Source organism: Aptenodytes patagonicus, chromosome 2 (genome assembly GCF_965638725.1).
Source record: "Aptenodytes patagonicus chromosome 2, bAptPat1.pri.cur, whole genome shotgun sequence".
In the NCBI taxonomy this organism is placed as follows: Eukaryota; Metazoa; Chordata; class Aves; order Sphenisciformes; family Spheniscidae; genus Aptenodytes; species Aptenodytes patagonicus.
The window spans coordinates 123,808,001-123,825,551 of NC_134950.1; the positions used below are offsets into that span (position 1 = coordinate 123,808,001).

The 17,551-nt window shown below is 42.2% G+C and overlaps 1 protein-coding gene across 5 annotated transcripts in view; it reads left to right on the forward strand.

The window, feature by feature from the left end:
- Positions 1-17,551, forward strand: part of CPNE4 (copine 4) — a 281,266-nt gene that overhangs the window by 248,752 nt on the left and 14,963 nt on the right. For all 5 annotated transcript variants that reach the window (XM_076331064.1, XM_076331065.1, XM_076331063.1 and 2 more), the window contains one exon: positions 8,174-8,228. In XM_076331064.1, coding sequence (XP_076187179.1) covers positions 8,174-8,228 — 55 coding nt within the window. The remainder of the gene's footprint in view (positions 1-8,173; positions 8,229-17,551) is intronic.

Consider the following 17,551-nt stretch of genomic DNA (forward strand, 5'->3'; position numbering starts at 1 on the left):
TCCTGTGGGTATTTACTTTTCCCCAGTCTAGGAATTTCTGACTTCACTTGATATTTTTACCCTGCAGAGCTTCTTTTGCAGTTCTTTTAATGTTAACAAGGGGAAGTTTAAATCCATTGTACCTGGATTTGGCTTTGTTAGTTATTTCATGAGTTGATGCCTTTCGGTGGTTAGCTTCAGGGAATTTGTATTCCCCTGCTTCATTAACTATTTGCCTCGCAGGTGAGACAGGCATTCCCTCATATTCTTGAAACCCAATTACATGACAGTATCTATTTCTCAGTATTCAGCAGATTCCAGCTCCCCTAAGGTGACTAAGAGCTGTAATTAAAGATAGTGAGTGAATTTTAATGTCGGGTTTTTGCACATGATTGTGTAGCACCTCTGTTTGTGACAGACCAAACGATGTAGCTGTTGCAGTGATTTACTGTTGATTTGCATGCTCCCAGCTCTCTTTTGTGACCAAGATGTATGGTAATCAGTTCGTTCTTGCTGCTCCGTTAAAAATCACTGTGCATTATGGACTGGATGCCAAGCCTTGTTAGGTACAGTGCAAGTTTGATTAAACACAGTAACCTGGCCAAAACCAGAGATGTGGTTGTATCGAACCAGGCACAACCGCATAGTGAATATGTGGTGACAGCGTAGCGGTCCCCCAGAGAAGAATACAGATTAGGGGGAGAAAACACTGCTGCTGCTGAACTCTTGCGGTCTTTCTGACTCTGACTGGGGCAGGCTGGACCACAGCCTGGCTCTACCGCCGGCCTGTCCTGGAGGAGCACAAGTGGCTGTGCAAGACTGCAAGGGGTGAAGCGGATGGGCTCTGGTCCCTTCCACTTAAACAGTTTTACTTAGCCCTATTCGATCATACAGATCATGTCCTTTATTTACCTAGCTCTGCTTGCAAAGCAGGAACTGAAAATGTTTAAATATTTCAAATGATTTCTGTATTTTCTTTGGAACTGCTGCTAATCCGTGTAAGCTGTTATGATTCAGAATTTACTGGCACCAAGCCCTTCTCAGATAAGTACTAAATAATACACTCAGGAACATGATTCATTCATATGCTTTAGAAAAGAAACACACAATTCAGCTCATATTCTTCCAGTTCGCTCCCTGAACATGAAAGATTACAATTTTAATTGAGTTTAGTGATGATTCTATTTTGTTTGTGGCATTTCCTGTTTTCTCCTTTTTCTTTTCCTTCCCCTTCCCCCTTTTCTCTCTCTTCTCTCCCTCTTCTTCTTCCCGTGCTCCCTCCCGTTCCTTCTCCCCCTCCTCACATTCACACTTTTTTCAAGTACATATGTAACAGACACTCCCCTTTTATTTTGGCAATTTGAAATTTCTTTCTAACAGAGGAAAAATATCTGATTTCATCATGGGAAAAGTGTGTAGAGCAGAGCAGATCCACAGTTTATTCTTTTAAGATTGGAATTGAAAATGAAAGGCATAGTAATTGATTTTTCTGTGTCCAGCATAGTACATTAAAAATATCTCCCTAGTAATTCTGATCTGACCCAAAACCAAAATTACAAGTGACAGCTTAATATCCAGGGATTCTAGTCAGGTATATTCCTTGCAAGAATTTCAAAGAGCTGTAAATTTAAGATTCTTGGTCATTTGAAACTAAAAATGGGTTCTTAGTGTTTCTTTCTTCCCACCCCATGTTTCTTTCTTTTCCCCCCATTCATTGCATCATTAGTACCACTACCGCTTCTATGTTGCTCTAGCATAAAGTGAGCAGGTTTTCATGCTGAGACTCTCCAAGGTCAGGTCAGTAGCATCCATACAAACTGCTGCATTGACTTCAGGAGCTTAAATGTGAGCACATCTATAGCTACATACCAAAAGGCTTTCATGAGCAACAGTAAAATGAGTCCCAAACAGCCTGTGTAAGTGGCTAGCTAGAATTTCTTTCAGAATGAATAAATGGCATATAGAATGACTTAGGCCTTTTTCCCCCCTACATTTACTCCGTACAATTAACTTAGATTCCCAATTTAGATTTTAAAAAGGAACTAATTTTCAGAGAACATAGTCCTGGCAGCTCTTATTTTCCTTTCTGAATACAGGTATTGCCGCACTGGTGAATATCTAGCTCTATCTCCAGCGTCATCTATGCCAGCAGCTTCAGAGGAAGTTACGAAAGACTCTCTAATGTCTGACTAATTAATTTCACCCAGTGGAAGAGTTTTATCTGAATTCTCCTCCTTGTTACTAGGAGTAGCAAATCCTTCTCAGAATAAAGCTGAACTCCAGGTTTCAATGCTACTACATGTCAGAGGGCACCAGAGGTTAACAAGACAAGATTTTGAAATGTTCTTTATTTTGTCTCCTTATCTTTATTACAAACATATTTCTTACCTTCCAGAAATGGTAGTCTTCCTAGTGAAACAGAAAAAGGTATCATCATCTGTATCACTTTTACTAATTTACAAAATCTTATTGTTTCCTCTATTCATCTCTTTTCCTGTCTGCGCAGTACAGCTCACTGAAATCTCTCTCCTCTCTGCCCCTTTTAATGTATTGATTTGTCACTGCGCTGCTTCTGTTTCCACTAGATAGCTTGAGGGATGGGTGACTAAAACTGAGCAATGTTCCAAAAGGACAATATGGGATATTTTCAGAATTTATTTTCTGCTGTGCATTATGGTATAGTTGAGGTTACTGAGGGATTTTTCTCTAACTGGTTGTATTTCTGTTCAGAAGACTGCAGTCTTGGAGTCCTGACAATTCCTTTCTGTGTGCGTTAATTTACATTTACCAATACGAACACTGAACCTGAACCCTCTCCCTGATTTTACCTTTAGGGTATAACCTAGATCTGCTCAGTCTTTGGTATCTTTCAGTAATATATGCCTGTTTGACTGGAAAAAGTACCAGAATCCACATACATCTATGCTTGCATGACTACTCATGACCCTTATATAACCAGGTATAAAAGTCAAAGTCCAATGCTTTTGCTGTTTTGATCTTCATGTCAAGTACTTCAGCTTTTTTAAAGTTATGCCAAGTTTTAATTTTCAAGGGAACCTATGTAAAACAAAGAACAATATAAAATGTGAAGTAGACAAGACAGTGTAATTTTGTAAAAATTCTGCCAAGCCACGATCCTCTTTTTCTTACTTGATTTTGTGAATTTCAGGTTTTAGAGAACCAGCTTGTTTTTCCACTTCTGTGTTTCTCTCCTGTCCGTTTAGAAATCTGTCTCCAGCAGGACAGTGCAGGCAGTTTCCTTGCATGTGCCAAGGACTCTCTAGCTAAACAAAAAAATTCAAAGATCCTGATGTGGCCTGACGCCAAGGACATGACAGTGCCCATGTCCTTGTATCTCAGCTTTCTTCCTCCCAGCACAAACTGGTGATGCCCAAACTGCCATCTGGGAGCAGTCTCAAGCACAGCTGTCCCCAGCGCTGTCCCTGGGAAGTCTCTGGGGGCTGCTGGTTGGCAGGAGCCAGCACTATGGCAGGGAGAGTGCTAACAGACCATCTCGATAGTCCCATCCCAGTGCTTCAGCCAGGGTCCCAGGCCTATTTCCTGGTATAAATGAAGCCCAAATGCCTGAGCAAGCAACACAAAGGAAAAGAAAACTAGTTCCCACTGTTCTTCTTTTGAGTGAGTTTAAATTACAAAGGAAGAAAACACAAGTCATTAGAGCAGATCCCTTTCCTACTGAAATGCCAGGTTAGGAAACAGAGCTGGAGTCTCTGATGCATGCAATTCACCCTTGAGGCAGGAGGAAACCTTCATTTCATTTTCTGACTGTAGTTTCAGTCCCTGGATGGCCTAACCCTTGACATAGCTTCCAGAAGCTGGGAAGCTGCTCTGCTTTCTGCTGCAAGCTGCCGTGATAGCCCTGGGTCTGGTAGAGCAGCTCTGTCACGCCTCTATACCAGAAGGGATTGTCCTGGAAGCGAGAAAGTCCTTGGCTGCCCTTCTGGGTCACTTTTTCCCTGCTGTGTCTCAGTAGTGCAGGATAAGCAGAATGAGGGCAGCAGGCTCAGCTGCTGGGTTTCTTCTCATATGACAAAGTGAGGGGTGGATGGGAATACTAGAGAGGGTTACTTTGTAAAATATCACTAAGCTATTAAACTGCATACTTTAAAGAATGAGACCTTTATATTAGCTAAATATATTAGCTAATATATTAGCTAAACACCTTGTTTTGTGTAATAGGAGGAAAAGTATTGCTTACATTAAAATTTTATTTTATTCTGAAAGCTGTCAGCCACAAATTTTGAGGTGTGGTCAGGGAATAATATGATTATCTTTTTTATGCAAGGGATGTCATGAGTGATAATCAAAAGGTTCCCTTCTTACCTTAAAGATCAAGTTCTGGGAGCACATGACAGTTAATTCCTTGGTCCCAGCAGCTTGAATCAGAATACCAAAGGTATGTACCTAAATTCTGGAAAATGAGGAGCTTCCTAAGGAGAATGTAGAGCTATGCTGAGTGAGGCAAGAGAAAGTACTAAGTGCAGGAGTAGACCCCAGGATACCCCTCCTCTCTAGAGTTCATGCACTTTCCTCTAAAAAGCAGCCATATGGAATCCCACCTTGAGGGTGTACATGATCAAGCTTTACTCTTTCACAAGGCAATGGTAGCAGTAACTAACACTTGCTCGAAAAGGAGATATGGGAGATTCAGACATAAAGGCAGGTGTCCTGACTGTGGTGGTAAGATATTCTGGGTGCAGAATAACAGTGGCAGCTGTGCCACTGTGTGACTGGGAATGTGGGAGTCTCGCCACCAGAAGGAGAATCCAGGCTTTTGGAGGTATCACTTAGTGCTGTCTCTGAATTGCTGCAGAGCAGAAGATGGAGCTGCAGATACGAGAGTGCCCACATCTGTTTACACTTGAGAAATATTGCAGTACAAATGCAGGCACTGTGTGGGTTTAGGCATCTCCCAGGTTGGGTAATTCATAGAATCATAGAATAGTTTGGGTTGGAAGGGACCTCTAAAGGTCATCTAGTCCAACCCCACTGCCATGGGCAGGGACATCTTCCACTAGATCAGGTTGCTCAGAGCCCCATCCAGCCTGACCTTGAATGTTTCCAGGGATGGGGCATCCACCACCTCTCGGGGCAACCTGTGCCAGTGTTTCACCACCCTCAGCGTAAAAAATTTCTTCCTTATATCTACTCTGAATCTACCCCCCTTTAGTTTAAAGCCATTCCCCCTTGTCCTGTCGCAACAGGCACTGCTAAAAAGTTTGCCGCCATCTTTTTTATGAGCCCCCTTTAAGTACTGATAGGCGGCAATAAGGTCTCCCCGAAGCCTTCTCTTCTCCAGGCTGAACAACCCCAACTCTCTCAGCCTTTCTTCACAGGAGATGTGTTCCATCCCCCTGATCATTTTCATGGCCCTCTTCTGGACCTGCTCCAGCCCTCCTCACACTGAGGGCTCCAGAGCTGGACGCCGTATTCCTGGTGGGGTCTCACCAGAGCAGAGCAGAGGGGCAGAATCACCTCTCTCGACCTGCTGGCCACGCTGCTTTTGATGCAGCCCAGGATACGATTGGCCTTCTGGGCTGCGAGCACACATTGCTGGCTCATGTCCAGCTTTTCATCCACCAGTACTCCCAAGTCCTTCTCGGCAGGGCTGCTCTCAATCCCTTCATCCCTCAGCCTGTATTGATACCGGGGGTTGCCCTGACCCAGGTGCAGGACCTTGCACTTGGCCTTGTTAAACCTCCTGAGGTTCACACGGGCCCACTTCTCGAGCTTGTCCAGGTCCCCCTGGATGGCATCCCGTCCCTCTGGCGTGTCGACCGCACCACTCAGCTTGGTGTCATCTGCAAACTTGCTGAGGGTGCACTCGATCCCACTGTCTATGTCATTGATGAAGATATTAAACAGTCCTGGTCCCAATACGGACCCCTGCGGGACGCCACTCGTCACCAATCTCCATCTGGACATTGAGCCATTGACCATTGCCCTCTGGATGCGACCATCTAACCAATTCCTCACCCACCAGACAGTCCACCCACCAAGTCCATACCTCTCCAGTTTAGAGAGAAGGATGTTGTGGGGGACCGTGTCAAAGGCCTTACAGAGGTCCACATAGACGACACCTGTAGCCCTTCCCGTGTCCACTGATGTAGTCACTCCATGATAGAAGGCCACTAGGTTAGTCAGGCAGGACTTGCCCTTGGTGAAGCCATGCTGGCTGTCTCGAATCACCTCCCTGTCCTCCATGTGCCTTAGCATAGCTTCCAGGAGGATCTGTTCCATGATCTTCCCAGGCACAGAGGTGAGACTGACTGGCCTGTAGCTCCCCAGGTCTTCCTTTTTTCCCTTTTTAAAAATGCTGCCAACATCAGCTTTTTGGATTGCTTTATTGAACTTAGACACTTAGGTTCTACCTAAGTAAAATTCTTTTTTAGTCTTTGTTTGCTCTTGCCCAAAATCAATTAACTTGCAGCTCCAGAGGGTTTGATTTTCTAATCCAACCATGCTTAATCATTGTTGTAAAACAAGATTTTTTTTCTCCCCTCAGATTCTTTTCTGATGGCTTCTTATTTCTCGCCCTCTAAGTGTGCGCCTGAATTCTCTGCATCTATTTATAAGGGCTTCCCCACTTCCAGGAGTGTTTAATCAAAGAGAAGGCTATCAGCAGGTGGTTAGCATCAAATGTCAGCAGCTACTTTGTTTCTGACATCTCTTGGAAAAAATGTTTCATTACCATGCAAATGATGTTAGTCTTCCTTTCCAAGATCCGTTGTCACACAGTGTAACATATGGTACACAGAATTGTGCTCCCAAGATTTATGCGCAAACTAGATTTCGTAGCAGAACAACAATTGTGAGAGCTAAACCATCAGATGACAGTCATGGCTGTTTCCCAATGAGCTGGTGAATATTTCTGTATCTCATGGTTACTCTAATTTGGGGGGGGGGGGGGGGGAGGTGCTTATTTGCTTATTTCTGCTTTCTTTTAAACCCTTCCATTTTTCTTTAACTTGTATCAGAAATATCATGGTGCCTTTCACAGCCTATGCCAGACAGACTAGCCCAGCAGCTTTAGTGGGTGCTATTACCTTTCTTGACTGAACCTGCTGGCCTCTCCTGGGAATTTTTGAAAGTGCTAATAATGGTAGCAGGAACTCAACTTTTCCAAGGGCCCTGAAACCCTGTAAGCAGAATGGGATAAACCTATGAGGGGCTTGATTCATCAGAGCACTGGAGTACAGTTCAGTGACTTCAGCGGGGCTTCAGGATGTGTTTAGAGTTAAGCATACATTTGGGTGAATTGTTAACCTCAAGTGTGTCATCAAGTGCTTTGCTGACTCAAGGACGAGACATTCCTTACAGCTTGTTGTTTTCCACTTTGCCATCTGGGTAGAGGCAGCTTGACAGCACGTGGGCTGTGTGAGACATTACTGCGTTTCTGAAAGGGTATTAACAGCCTTGAAGTTTCCAGGTTCTATGAATCAGGAATTTTTGTCTCTACAGATCTAACTGGGGTAGAACAACCTCACTGTAGTGTTTGAAAGCAAACTGACCATGCCACAGCATTTGCTAGGTTATCAGTCAACCTATGCCTAATTAAAATAATCTCATGTTTTAGTGGAACTAAAAAAGATGCAGGTAGAAAGCTCTACAGAACCTGCAGGTTTGGGGGCATGAACTTGCCCCTTTCGGATATTTTAGGAAGTCTCTTTTGCACCTGAACAACTGTAAGAACCCAAATTTGCAAACACTTCTAATTACAGAGTCATCTCTTCACTACACCCATTTTCTGAGCTGGGGGAGCACATCCGTATTTATATGAAATAAATGTTGCTACAGGCTGTTAAGATAACTCACCCTCATGCTGCAGCCAGGTAGTGCAAAAGAGTGGGTAATACAGACCTCTTATTGCATTTGTGGGAGAAGTGCAAGATATCTTCATCCCTCGGTATTCTCCAAATTATTTTAACTTCCCATAAATACTAGGGGTTCACCTGAAAAATCTCCCCTGTCACTCCCCCATCTGGTCGGTACACACCCCTCCTTCTCTAATCCGATACCCTTCCAGTCTGCTGTGTAACACTCTTGATCTAAAAGCCATTTCTGTACTGTTCTGCTTTGCATTTTTTGATGAATGCTTACAGAAGAATAAATTTTTATTGTAACAAAATGCATTTCTTTGTGGGAACTCTTCTTTTTTTTTATTCTTTTCCAGTGACAAAATGTTCCCAGCCTTTGGATTTGGAGCAAGGATACCCCCAGAATACAAAGTAGGTGCATAAATGACATTTTCTAGTTTCCTTGGTTTATGAGGCATAAAATAAGGGAGAAATGGTTCCGTGCAGGACAGGGGCTAGGGGGAGCAGCTCCTACTGCTTGTTTTCTTTCATCCGGCTTTCTCACCGAGTGATACCTCACTGAAACCAGAAGGCAAGGCTAGACTTAAAATAGTTGTGTTACACCCAAAATATTTCATGGTATTGGCAAAGCTTTGTTAATGGATGCTAGTCTAGTAAGAGGAGAACTGATTTTTTGAACAACACTTGCCAAGCATATTTTGAAGCTTTGTGAGTCCTGGTTTGACAGAACCCATTTTTGGAAGATGTGATTCAGTGAGCGGCCTAGTGTCTGTGCTTTATAATGATGAGATTTAAGATCTTCCTGAAAATAAAGACTTTGGAAGAGTTTTGCTCTGTGGCAAATTTCTGTGTCACGGTGGACATCGTCAATACCAGGAAGAGAAATGTAAAGGCATGTATCCATGCTGGTGAGAAGTGGTATTTATAAACAAAACAAAATGGGAGTGATCCACAGCGATGGTGCAATTGTGAGCCTAAATATGCAGTCTGGGCTGGAGCGAAGGCAGTGGAGTAAAAGAAGGAGCATCCAACAGAGAAAGGCCTAAGAAGAAATAGGCAGAAGTTCAAATCCTGTGTTGCACATGCGCAGAGGTAGTGTGGGCAGAAGAGTAGTTCTGCACAAATAAGTAACCAAAAACTAGCTGGGGATTCTGCAACTCAGATACTATCTGGAAAAGAACAGCATTAGACTTCTGATCATGCAGACTTCATCCAGTATCCCCGTGTCCCCTGCTCTGGGTTGTGTCTCTCAGCTGTGGCTGGGGTAGGGAGGTGAACACTGGCCAGGTGAGAATTTCTGTGCAGAGAGGGGTCATGTGTCACTCAACATTGTAAAGTACGAATCAGCAGATTAAAAAAATGTACCAGTGTGTTCCTCATGGCTTGTAGGTTTGATACCTGCATAAGAGTAACAGTAGTGATGTACAGCAAATTTGATACATGTCTTGCAAACGGGTGTCTGAGGTGAGTCAACGTATGTCTTAACAACATTGCCTTCTAAGCTAAAAAGCACAGTTATAAAAAAGAGGAGTGTGCCTGACAAGGTGTTTTGCAGTGCTCTGTTCCTGAAAAGTAACACCAGTGTTAATGCTTTCCAAAATCAGAGACAGCTTCCAGAACTTTGATACAGATCTTAATGTGGTAAATGCACACAGAACATCTGTGTCTGTTGTGTATCTGTTCCAACTGCAGCAGCTGACAACCATCTCTGCTATATAAGGGGGAGTGTTTTGGAGACTAAACATGAGCAGCCTCTACCACCAGACGCATTAGTGAAACACAGTAGCTACTTCTCAACTGTCCATCCCTTTGCCATGAATATGTGCCTCCCGACCCGTGGCTGTATAGCAGTGTTGGCTGGGTGAGCTGGACTATGCATCACAACCAGATCGCTCTTTCAAGCAGAGTACTGGCCATCACTGACAATGCCATGTACTATTGTGATTGTCCTAAACAAAGGTACCAGCCTGGTGGTGTGCCGGGGACTGGTCGTTCCATCATCTGCGAGGTGACCATCATTGCATGGGGGAAAACTTGCAATTCTTTCAGCTGCAGAGAACCATCCTTATCTAAGGACTGCTTGAAGGAAGATGTTACTGTGCCAGCTGAAGTCTTTTCACTGGTTTGCTGGTGATGGCAGTAGAATAAAATTCACAGCACAAGACTGCTGCTTTCTCAGCCAAAATAATCAGCTGGTGGCATTGATGCCTCAGGTCATATGAGCATATTGGCAACATACCAGTTTTGTTAGTCCCCAGCAACAGCCTCTTCACCTGATTGTGAGAGCATCTCTCAGGTGTCAGCTGAAAACACGTCTTGCCAGAAAGGGATTTCAGGGCGACTGTGTAACCAGATATTTCTACAAGCACCAACACCAATTGATTTTCTGCTTTGGCAGAACTGGTGTTTGGATAATTACCTGACAAGTACTCCTAAGAAAGTCAGAGACTTCCCTTGAACTTAGTAGCCGATGCATGGATGAAGGGTCTTGCCCAATAGCATGAGCTGCACTGAAGTGTCTGTATGTTACTAACCTCTCAAAGCAAGAAAATGGATGAATCGGGACCTTCAGATTTTGAGAAGTTCAGGAAAAGTAAGGGTAAACTTAAGAAGATGGGGCTAATTGCTTGTGGATTACATATGTGCGAGTAAACAAAACAAGTCCCAAAGTAAATGGAGATGCAAGTGAGGACCAGAACAACATCTTTAATCTCCACTATGGAAAATTGTGACAGAAAATGACAAAGACAAAATGACATGACATCAGCTTACCAACGTAATAAAACTTTGAAGAAGAGAACCACGTTGTGGGGGGACTAGCCCTTCTGTGCAACAGATGGGGACAAATAATTAGCTTGGTGTCTATCATGGGCACATCCAACTGAAAGTGGATTAGGAATTAACAGTCATCTGTGCTATTGTTCAGTCCCTCCCTGTGATACTGTACACAGTCCATACAAGTATCTATCTTCTTAAAATAAACTGTGTCAACACTTTCGAGTCCCTGCTTGGCTTTGGCTGCACTTCTAAATTGAAAGAGAATCTAAGAGAGTGAAGTCAGCCTCATCATGATGCATTAATAAGTCAAGACCAATAAACCTGAAAATCCTTCAGTAATTTAGTCTACGCTGGTATCATAATTTAAAGCCAACAATGATTAGTGTTTGATGTGGAACATAGCCAAGATGCATAGGAAACAGAGAAGAAACTACTATAATAAAAGTAACAAAGACTGTAGAAAAAAGTGCTCCCAACTTGTCTCCCCTAACTTCTTATCTTCTGCTGCAGAAATATGGTAACACTATAGACACCACAGCACCACTGCAGATATCGTGTTATTCAAGTGTTCTTTTGATGTTTTCAGTCAAAGGTATTGCAAGTCATACATATCTTTTGTTTTATTAAAGGACAGCAGTGTCATAACTGTAATAATTCACATCTTCAAATTTAGGCAGAATCATTATGAGAACTTCTAAGTTCTGACCCCATCATGTGGATAAATCAGCTTTTCGTTTTAATTTACAGTGTCTGCTTTCAAGCCTTCAGTCCTAATGAGATGATCTAACCTGCTCATAGCATGTTGGTCTCTGCACACCAGCAGCTGCTCTTTTATTTCTTCCAGTAGACAACAAATTGCTAGGGCTGTGGAAGAAATTACTCCCACTGCCAAGGGTTTCTAAGTAACCATAAGAGCCTCCACACAACTTAAACAACATAGCTTCCTTAAAAGTCTAAATGAAAGCTGACCAACGTATGCATGGCAGTAACACAGTGAGGGAAGGCCAGAGGTAAGCAGCCTGATAAAAACAGTAGGCAAAGTAAGTGGATCGAGTGGATTCAGGTCTAATTTATGTCATGCTCAGTCACAAGCTGTAGAAAAATGAGGCCTGTAACTCACTGTTCAGCGTGAATCAATGCTAACATTGCTATTTAGGATCAGCTGAAAGCCACTGCTTTTAGGCTGGCGATAAGCTCTAAATTTTTTTGCCAAGGTTTCCTTGGCACACTAGATCACACAGGAGAAAGGTGTGCATTTGTGATGTTGTCAAACCAGTGCCTTGGTTTCATACTGTCTTGAGCTCCTGCCAATAGCCTGGCATCGTTGCTGGAGGGCAGTATCCACCTGTCCATTTAGTGAGATTCTAGCCTCCTTACGTCCTTTTAAATACTACAAGAGAAGAAATATTTGCTATGCCAACTATTATTCCCCATGGAAGAATATGCCCCCCATTTTACATGAGCACTTCAGAACAATGTCAGTATCCACCTCTACAGGTTCTTCATGAATCTCTTGAGATGAACCCCTTTAAAAACATGTTTTTATATATGCTTTCTACAGAATTTCCATTTCAAGAGCACACCGCTATGTTACGCTGACTTTATTTTCCCTCATTTCAGCTCCAAATGAAACACTTCAGCTGTTAGCAGAAAAACAGCAGTTTCTCAGTGGCATAAGGAATCTGTGGGAGTGAAGGAAGCAAGACATGCCATATATAACATTCCTCATAGGTCTAGAGATCTTTCATTTAATATTCGGCAATATGATCTTTTTTCCCCAAGGCCTGACAAATACATCATGCTGTTCCTTGATCTAAGTAAACCTCTGAGAGCAATATTCCCCTCTTGAGTTTCTATCACACAAAACTTGCGGAACATGCCAGTTATTCCACAGCAGTGTCTCCAACCCATCACTTTTTTTTTTTTGAAATGAGAAGTATCTGAGAAGTCTGATGTAAAGTGAAGAGGTGGCAGATAATATGGACTCAGATACTGCTGCAAAAGGTCACAGTGAAGAGGAGGAAAGAAAGCTGAACCACACACACTAATTTCTTAGCAGGCAGAACTCAAAGGAGCTGAAAAACACAGCAGCACAAAACTTACTGTTAAAATGAAAAGAAAGTTAGAATTGAGTCAGCCCCATGACAGGTGTATTGCCAATAATGAAGTGTTCTTTCCTAAAGAAGAATTGCAGGGTGACACCTGAATAGATACGAAACAACTTGCAGTTTGTTTTAAGACAGTCCTGGTTATTTCTGCATTTTTAATGAAAGCTTTATTCACTGCTTATGCTGGGAAGAGTTGCTGGAGAGAACCTCACTGCAGTTACAGAAATAGTACAGCATCTTTACGACCCTAACCTGCACTGTCTGGGTTGCTGGACAGGTAAGGGACTTAAAAAGTGCTGTGGTCTTTTTGATTCCTGCACTTTTCAGGAGCTTGAGGGCAAAAATATATGCAAACCTGACAAAAAAGAGCCAATAGAAGGATATGTAATGGACCAAGGGAAAAACCAGAATTTGTCACCTTATCCACGCAACTTGGATTTAGATGTGGAAACTGGGCAGCATGCTCAAAAATCAAGTACAATGAAAATAAATGGCCAAGCTTTGCCAAGCAGAAATGTCTACAATGTGGTCTTAGCCAGAGACACAAGCTGTCCAGCTCCCAAACTATTTGATTAATGAGCATTCTGAAAATAATAGCTTTTGAGCAATGGTTCTTTAAATTTGTTAGTGTCTTACGCTTTTGCAAAATATGCAGGCATTCCATATTTAATTTTCAGACTGGCAGTGGCTTAATAGTGTTCAATTTATTCACAGATAAGTGCTCCACATTGTGCATCTCAGCGTTTACGCTTGTATGCATCTATTGTTCATGGATTTTTGACCATCTCTGTTTAAATGAGTAAGAAAGCGTTTCTAAACATGGCTGAATTTGTCAGATTGTTTGTCAAGTAGTTCCAGTACCATCACCGTAGAGGTTTCTGGAAAGCTGGAGCTATTTGGGACAGGGAGGTTAATTTAAATGAATTCAACAATCTAGAGAGGGGAAAAAAAGATTACTAATTTCCAGAATTGAGGCATCCATATTCAGCATTTGCAAAATGAATGAAAAACATGGTTTCTGAGTCAAAGCAGCTTTTTATTTAAAAAATGGAAGTTCAGTTAGAATAAAAGGGGTTTAAAAAAATGTGGAGGCCAAAACAGAATAACATGTTTCGATGCAAGTTAAATAAAATGTCTTTGCGTAATCCAAAAGCTTTCCAGCAATTTGCGTTATAATTTTGTGGATTTTTATTATTTGTCAGATTCCAAGGTAGGGGTTTTGTTTGTGTTTCGAGGTTTCTATCTGAGTCCAGAAGACTTTCTTTTTTCAGAAACCTCAAAAATTCTCATGAATTAGGAAATTATCCTTTCCATTCAGCCTTAATTAGAAACCTGTTTAGCAAGGGCCATGCTATGAGAATGAATTTCATTACACCCCAACATGAGGGAAATAAGTTCCCTGCTATCAAGGTGACTTTTCTACTAAACTGGTCATACGCCTGTGGAAGTATGGTTATGATTCCTGCAAGAGTTTCATGGGCACCATCACATTGATGGACAACTGCCTTTCTGTATGCAGGTGCTTGCCACTGTGTATGTACAGGCAATGGAGGCATTGTACAGTGGTAAAAAAAAAATTACTATAATCTGCCTCAGCAAAAATATTTTAGACCATTTGTTTAGTTGATGTATCCTCAGAAATGCTGTTGTTGTAATCTACATCACAATGTATGGTAGAGCTACTTATTTTGCTTGTTAAAAACCTTGAAGAAATTACCTGAGAAATAGAATGTTCCTAGTGCAGGATGTTCCTGGTGCAGGAAGTTCCTGGACAGCTGTGTTTTAATAATCCCACATCCATGATGGTATCTGCTAAATAATTTATCTGGAGTCTGGCAGAGGGAAAAGATTAATACATAGCCAAATGCAAGTAAATGTTCTTAGTTGGAGGCTTTGAGCGGTGTTTTGTGCAGCAACCCAGGTAATGCCACGCTGATCATATGTAATCACCTCTGCACTCCAGAATTTCTCTCTCCTTTCCCTTTATGGATTGATTTTATGGATTGATGTTAAGAGAGAGGAGGAGGGCTGAGCAGGGGGTCAGCTACATATTCGAAACTTAAGCCAGGGTCTGTGGCACAATCACGGTTCTGCAAGGACGTTCCTTATCATGAGGCTGACTTCTACCACAGACCACGGTCTGCAGTTCTGTGCAAAGTTCTCTGTGCCAGGTACCAACGTAAAGCAGTCATCCTATGTTTGCGTGGCTTGACATATTCCTGACTGTTAGACTGATCCATCATACAAATGACCCTAGTAGATTGTATAAACAAACATGCTTCTGAACAGCCAAGTGTCTTGTTATGTTTCCCCGGAGGATTCCCAGTCTTCAGCATCTTAGATGTTCACACTTTTGCCTCCTTTTCCCCATTAGCTTATCAGTTCTGGGAGTGCATGAGGGCTATGTCATTCAATATCACAAAGATGCCATTTAGTATACCAGCTTTTGGTCCTCTGTCATCAGCATGGTTTGTCTTTCAGTCACAAAAGCCTTGCATGTTTAATTAAAAAAAAAAAAAAAAAAAGGAGGGAGGGTCATTACCTTGCACTGTTTTGAAAACAAAAGCATTGAATATTTGATCCAAACCACCTTTTGACATGGGTGGGCTTTACACGGAGTCCTATCAGGTAGGAGCCCAAGTTCAGTAAGGTGTTCAGTACGTGTCATGTGCCTGAAGTCTCTGCTGGTTTGGACCCTCTTGAATTCTGGCCACCACAGGGGAGACAGCACAGGGGCAGGTCGAAGCGCAGCTGGTTTTACTCACCTCAGTGGGGAAAGAGTTCTGAGCATTCGGAGAAACTCTGCTTTAAAAATATCTGCTGTTGGCTTGCCTCGGGTGATGATTTCCTGTTTGTGAACCATCACTGACCTGCTCAAAGAACTTACCTCTTTCACATTATACTTTAATCTTGTTTAAATTGTGATATATTTTTCAGAGAGCATAGGAAACAACCAGATACGTCTGCCTTCATTGTGTTTCCTGTCCTGCCTTCAGGATAAATTTTAACACTGTTCTTGGTGAACCAGGATGACAATGTATGAGGGCCGCTTGCTTTGGGAGGATAGCAGCCATTGCTCAGACAGTATTATTTTTTAGATCATTGTGCACACTTACTAGACTTGGGATTTCCTTATTGGCCTGAACTGTTGTCTACATTTTTCTTTAATAATAGCCTGCGTGCCATAGCTCTGAACCAGATAAATTGTTTGTACAGTGCGATCCTGAAAGAGGTATAACAACAAAAGCATCCAGCCCATGCTTGCATGTGAGATTAAAATACTGTATTCATAGCTCTGGAAAAGAATTGTGATACTCCTTTTGCTATAATTTCAAATGTATTTGGAATAAAGAAATAAAATCACTGAAGAGGCACAGTGTTGGAAGAATCAGCCTGCAATATATAAACATGCATCACCATCCTTCTTGCTTTTCAGATGCAGTTAATACAAAATACAGAAAGCCTAAAGGAAGAAGAAAGGCTATTGAACAACAAAAAAATCATCAGCGAGTGAAAACTCACATAACCTTTCTTGACAGCTGCAATTACCTTTGGCCTGCAGCTGGTCATGAGACTGGCAGATACCAGCTGGGCAACGCGTGCCAGGAGACGTACAGAGCAGCCAGACAGAAGGGCTCTGGAGCACCTCTGAGGCGTATTTGACAGCCCTGCTCTTCTGTGCCTGCTCAGCGAGTAACATACATCGTGACCTTCTGCATTATCTTCCATGGCTGAGTAGGGTAGCCTGAATGGCCCACGTAAAACCCTTTGTAAGAAGCAGTTCATGCTTGAGGTAGACATAGCAAACTCCTGGCTGGGCTAAGCTGGCTGCAGACTCTTCAGTGAGTTTTTGCTTCAGTCCTTTCCCGTCATGGTAGAAGTCCTGCTTTGTTTAACCTCTTAATAAGGAGTGGTAGGCATCACTGTGGTGAGCAAGGCCAGCATATGATGGGGAAATTCAGTTTCTCTGTGAGAAGCTCTCTTTGGCAGTAATTAGCCAACTTATACCACTTCACTTTTACAGAAGTTTCTCTGTAATCACATAGTTGATCTATTCATCTATTGGTCATAGACCAATTTCTGTGCTGCGCTGTGAAGTCATCTAAACTAGCAAATAAAACAGCGACATCCAACAAACAAATCTCTTTCTGCAAATAATCCAGGTTCCATTGTACAGGGAGTAAACAGGTTGCTTTCCATATGACTAGGACTGTTGGCACTTCTGAAGGTCCTACAGAGATCTATAAAGTCTCAAAGGTGTGTAATTGGAGTTAGCTACATAAATGCCTTCATGCATCTGGGATGATATACCTAAATTCAACTTTAAATTATGCAAATCACCTGCTTAACTCTCAGCCATATCCACTTTTTGCAAACCGAAATGTTGTGCATTGCGAAACAAAAGTTGGGCTTCATTCAAGACAATTGAAGACAAACGGGAATTAAGAGACTGAGCTTCAGAGCTGAAGAGATTAAAAGGAATGAAGCCTTCTCAGTGATCAAAGAAAGGAGCAAAAAGGAATCTGGAAAAAATGCAGGCAAAAACAAAACTTAAAAACCAGAAAAGAGCATCTGAAGAAAGTTTCAGTCCCAACAGATTTGTGCTGTGGATGTAGATCTCTAAGTGACAGACAGGTAGAGGAAGCCTGGAACCTGAGACTTACATTGCCTTGCGTTATTTGCACATACAGAACTCTGGTATTATTTTCCCAAGCCACTGAAGATACAGTACATTGTTTTACTAGAAAATCAGCAACTTTTTTGTATTCACAGTCATTCCTCTTAGAAAATAGCTCTGTGATATTTTATTACAGACAGATTGAGAGAGACAGAGAATGGGTTATTCAC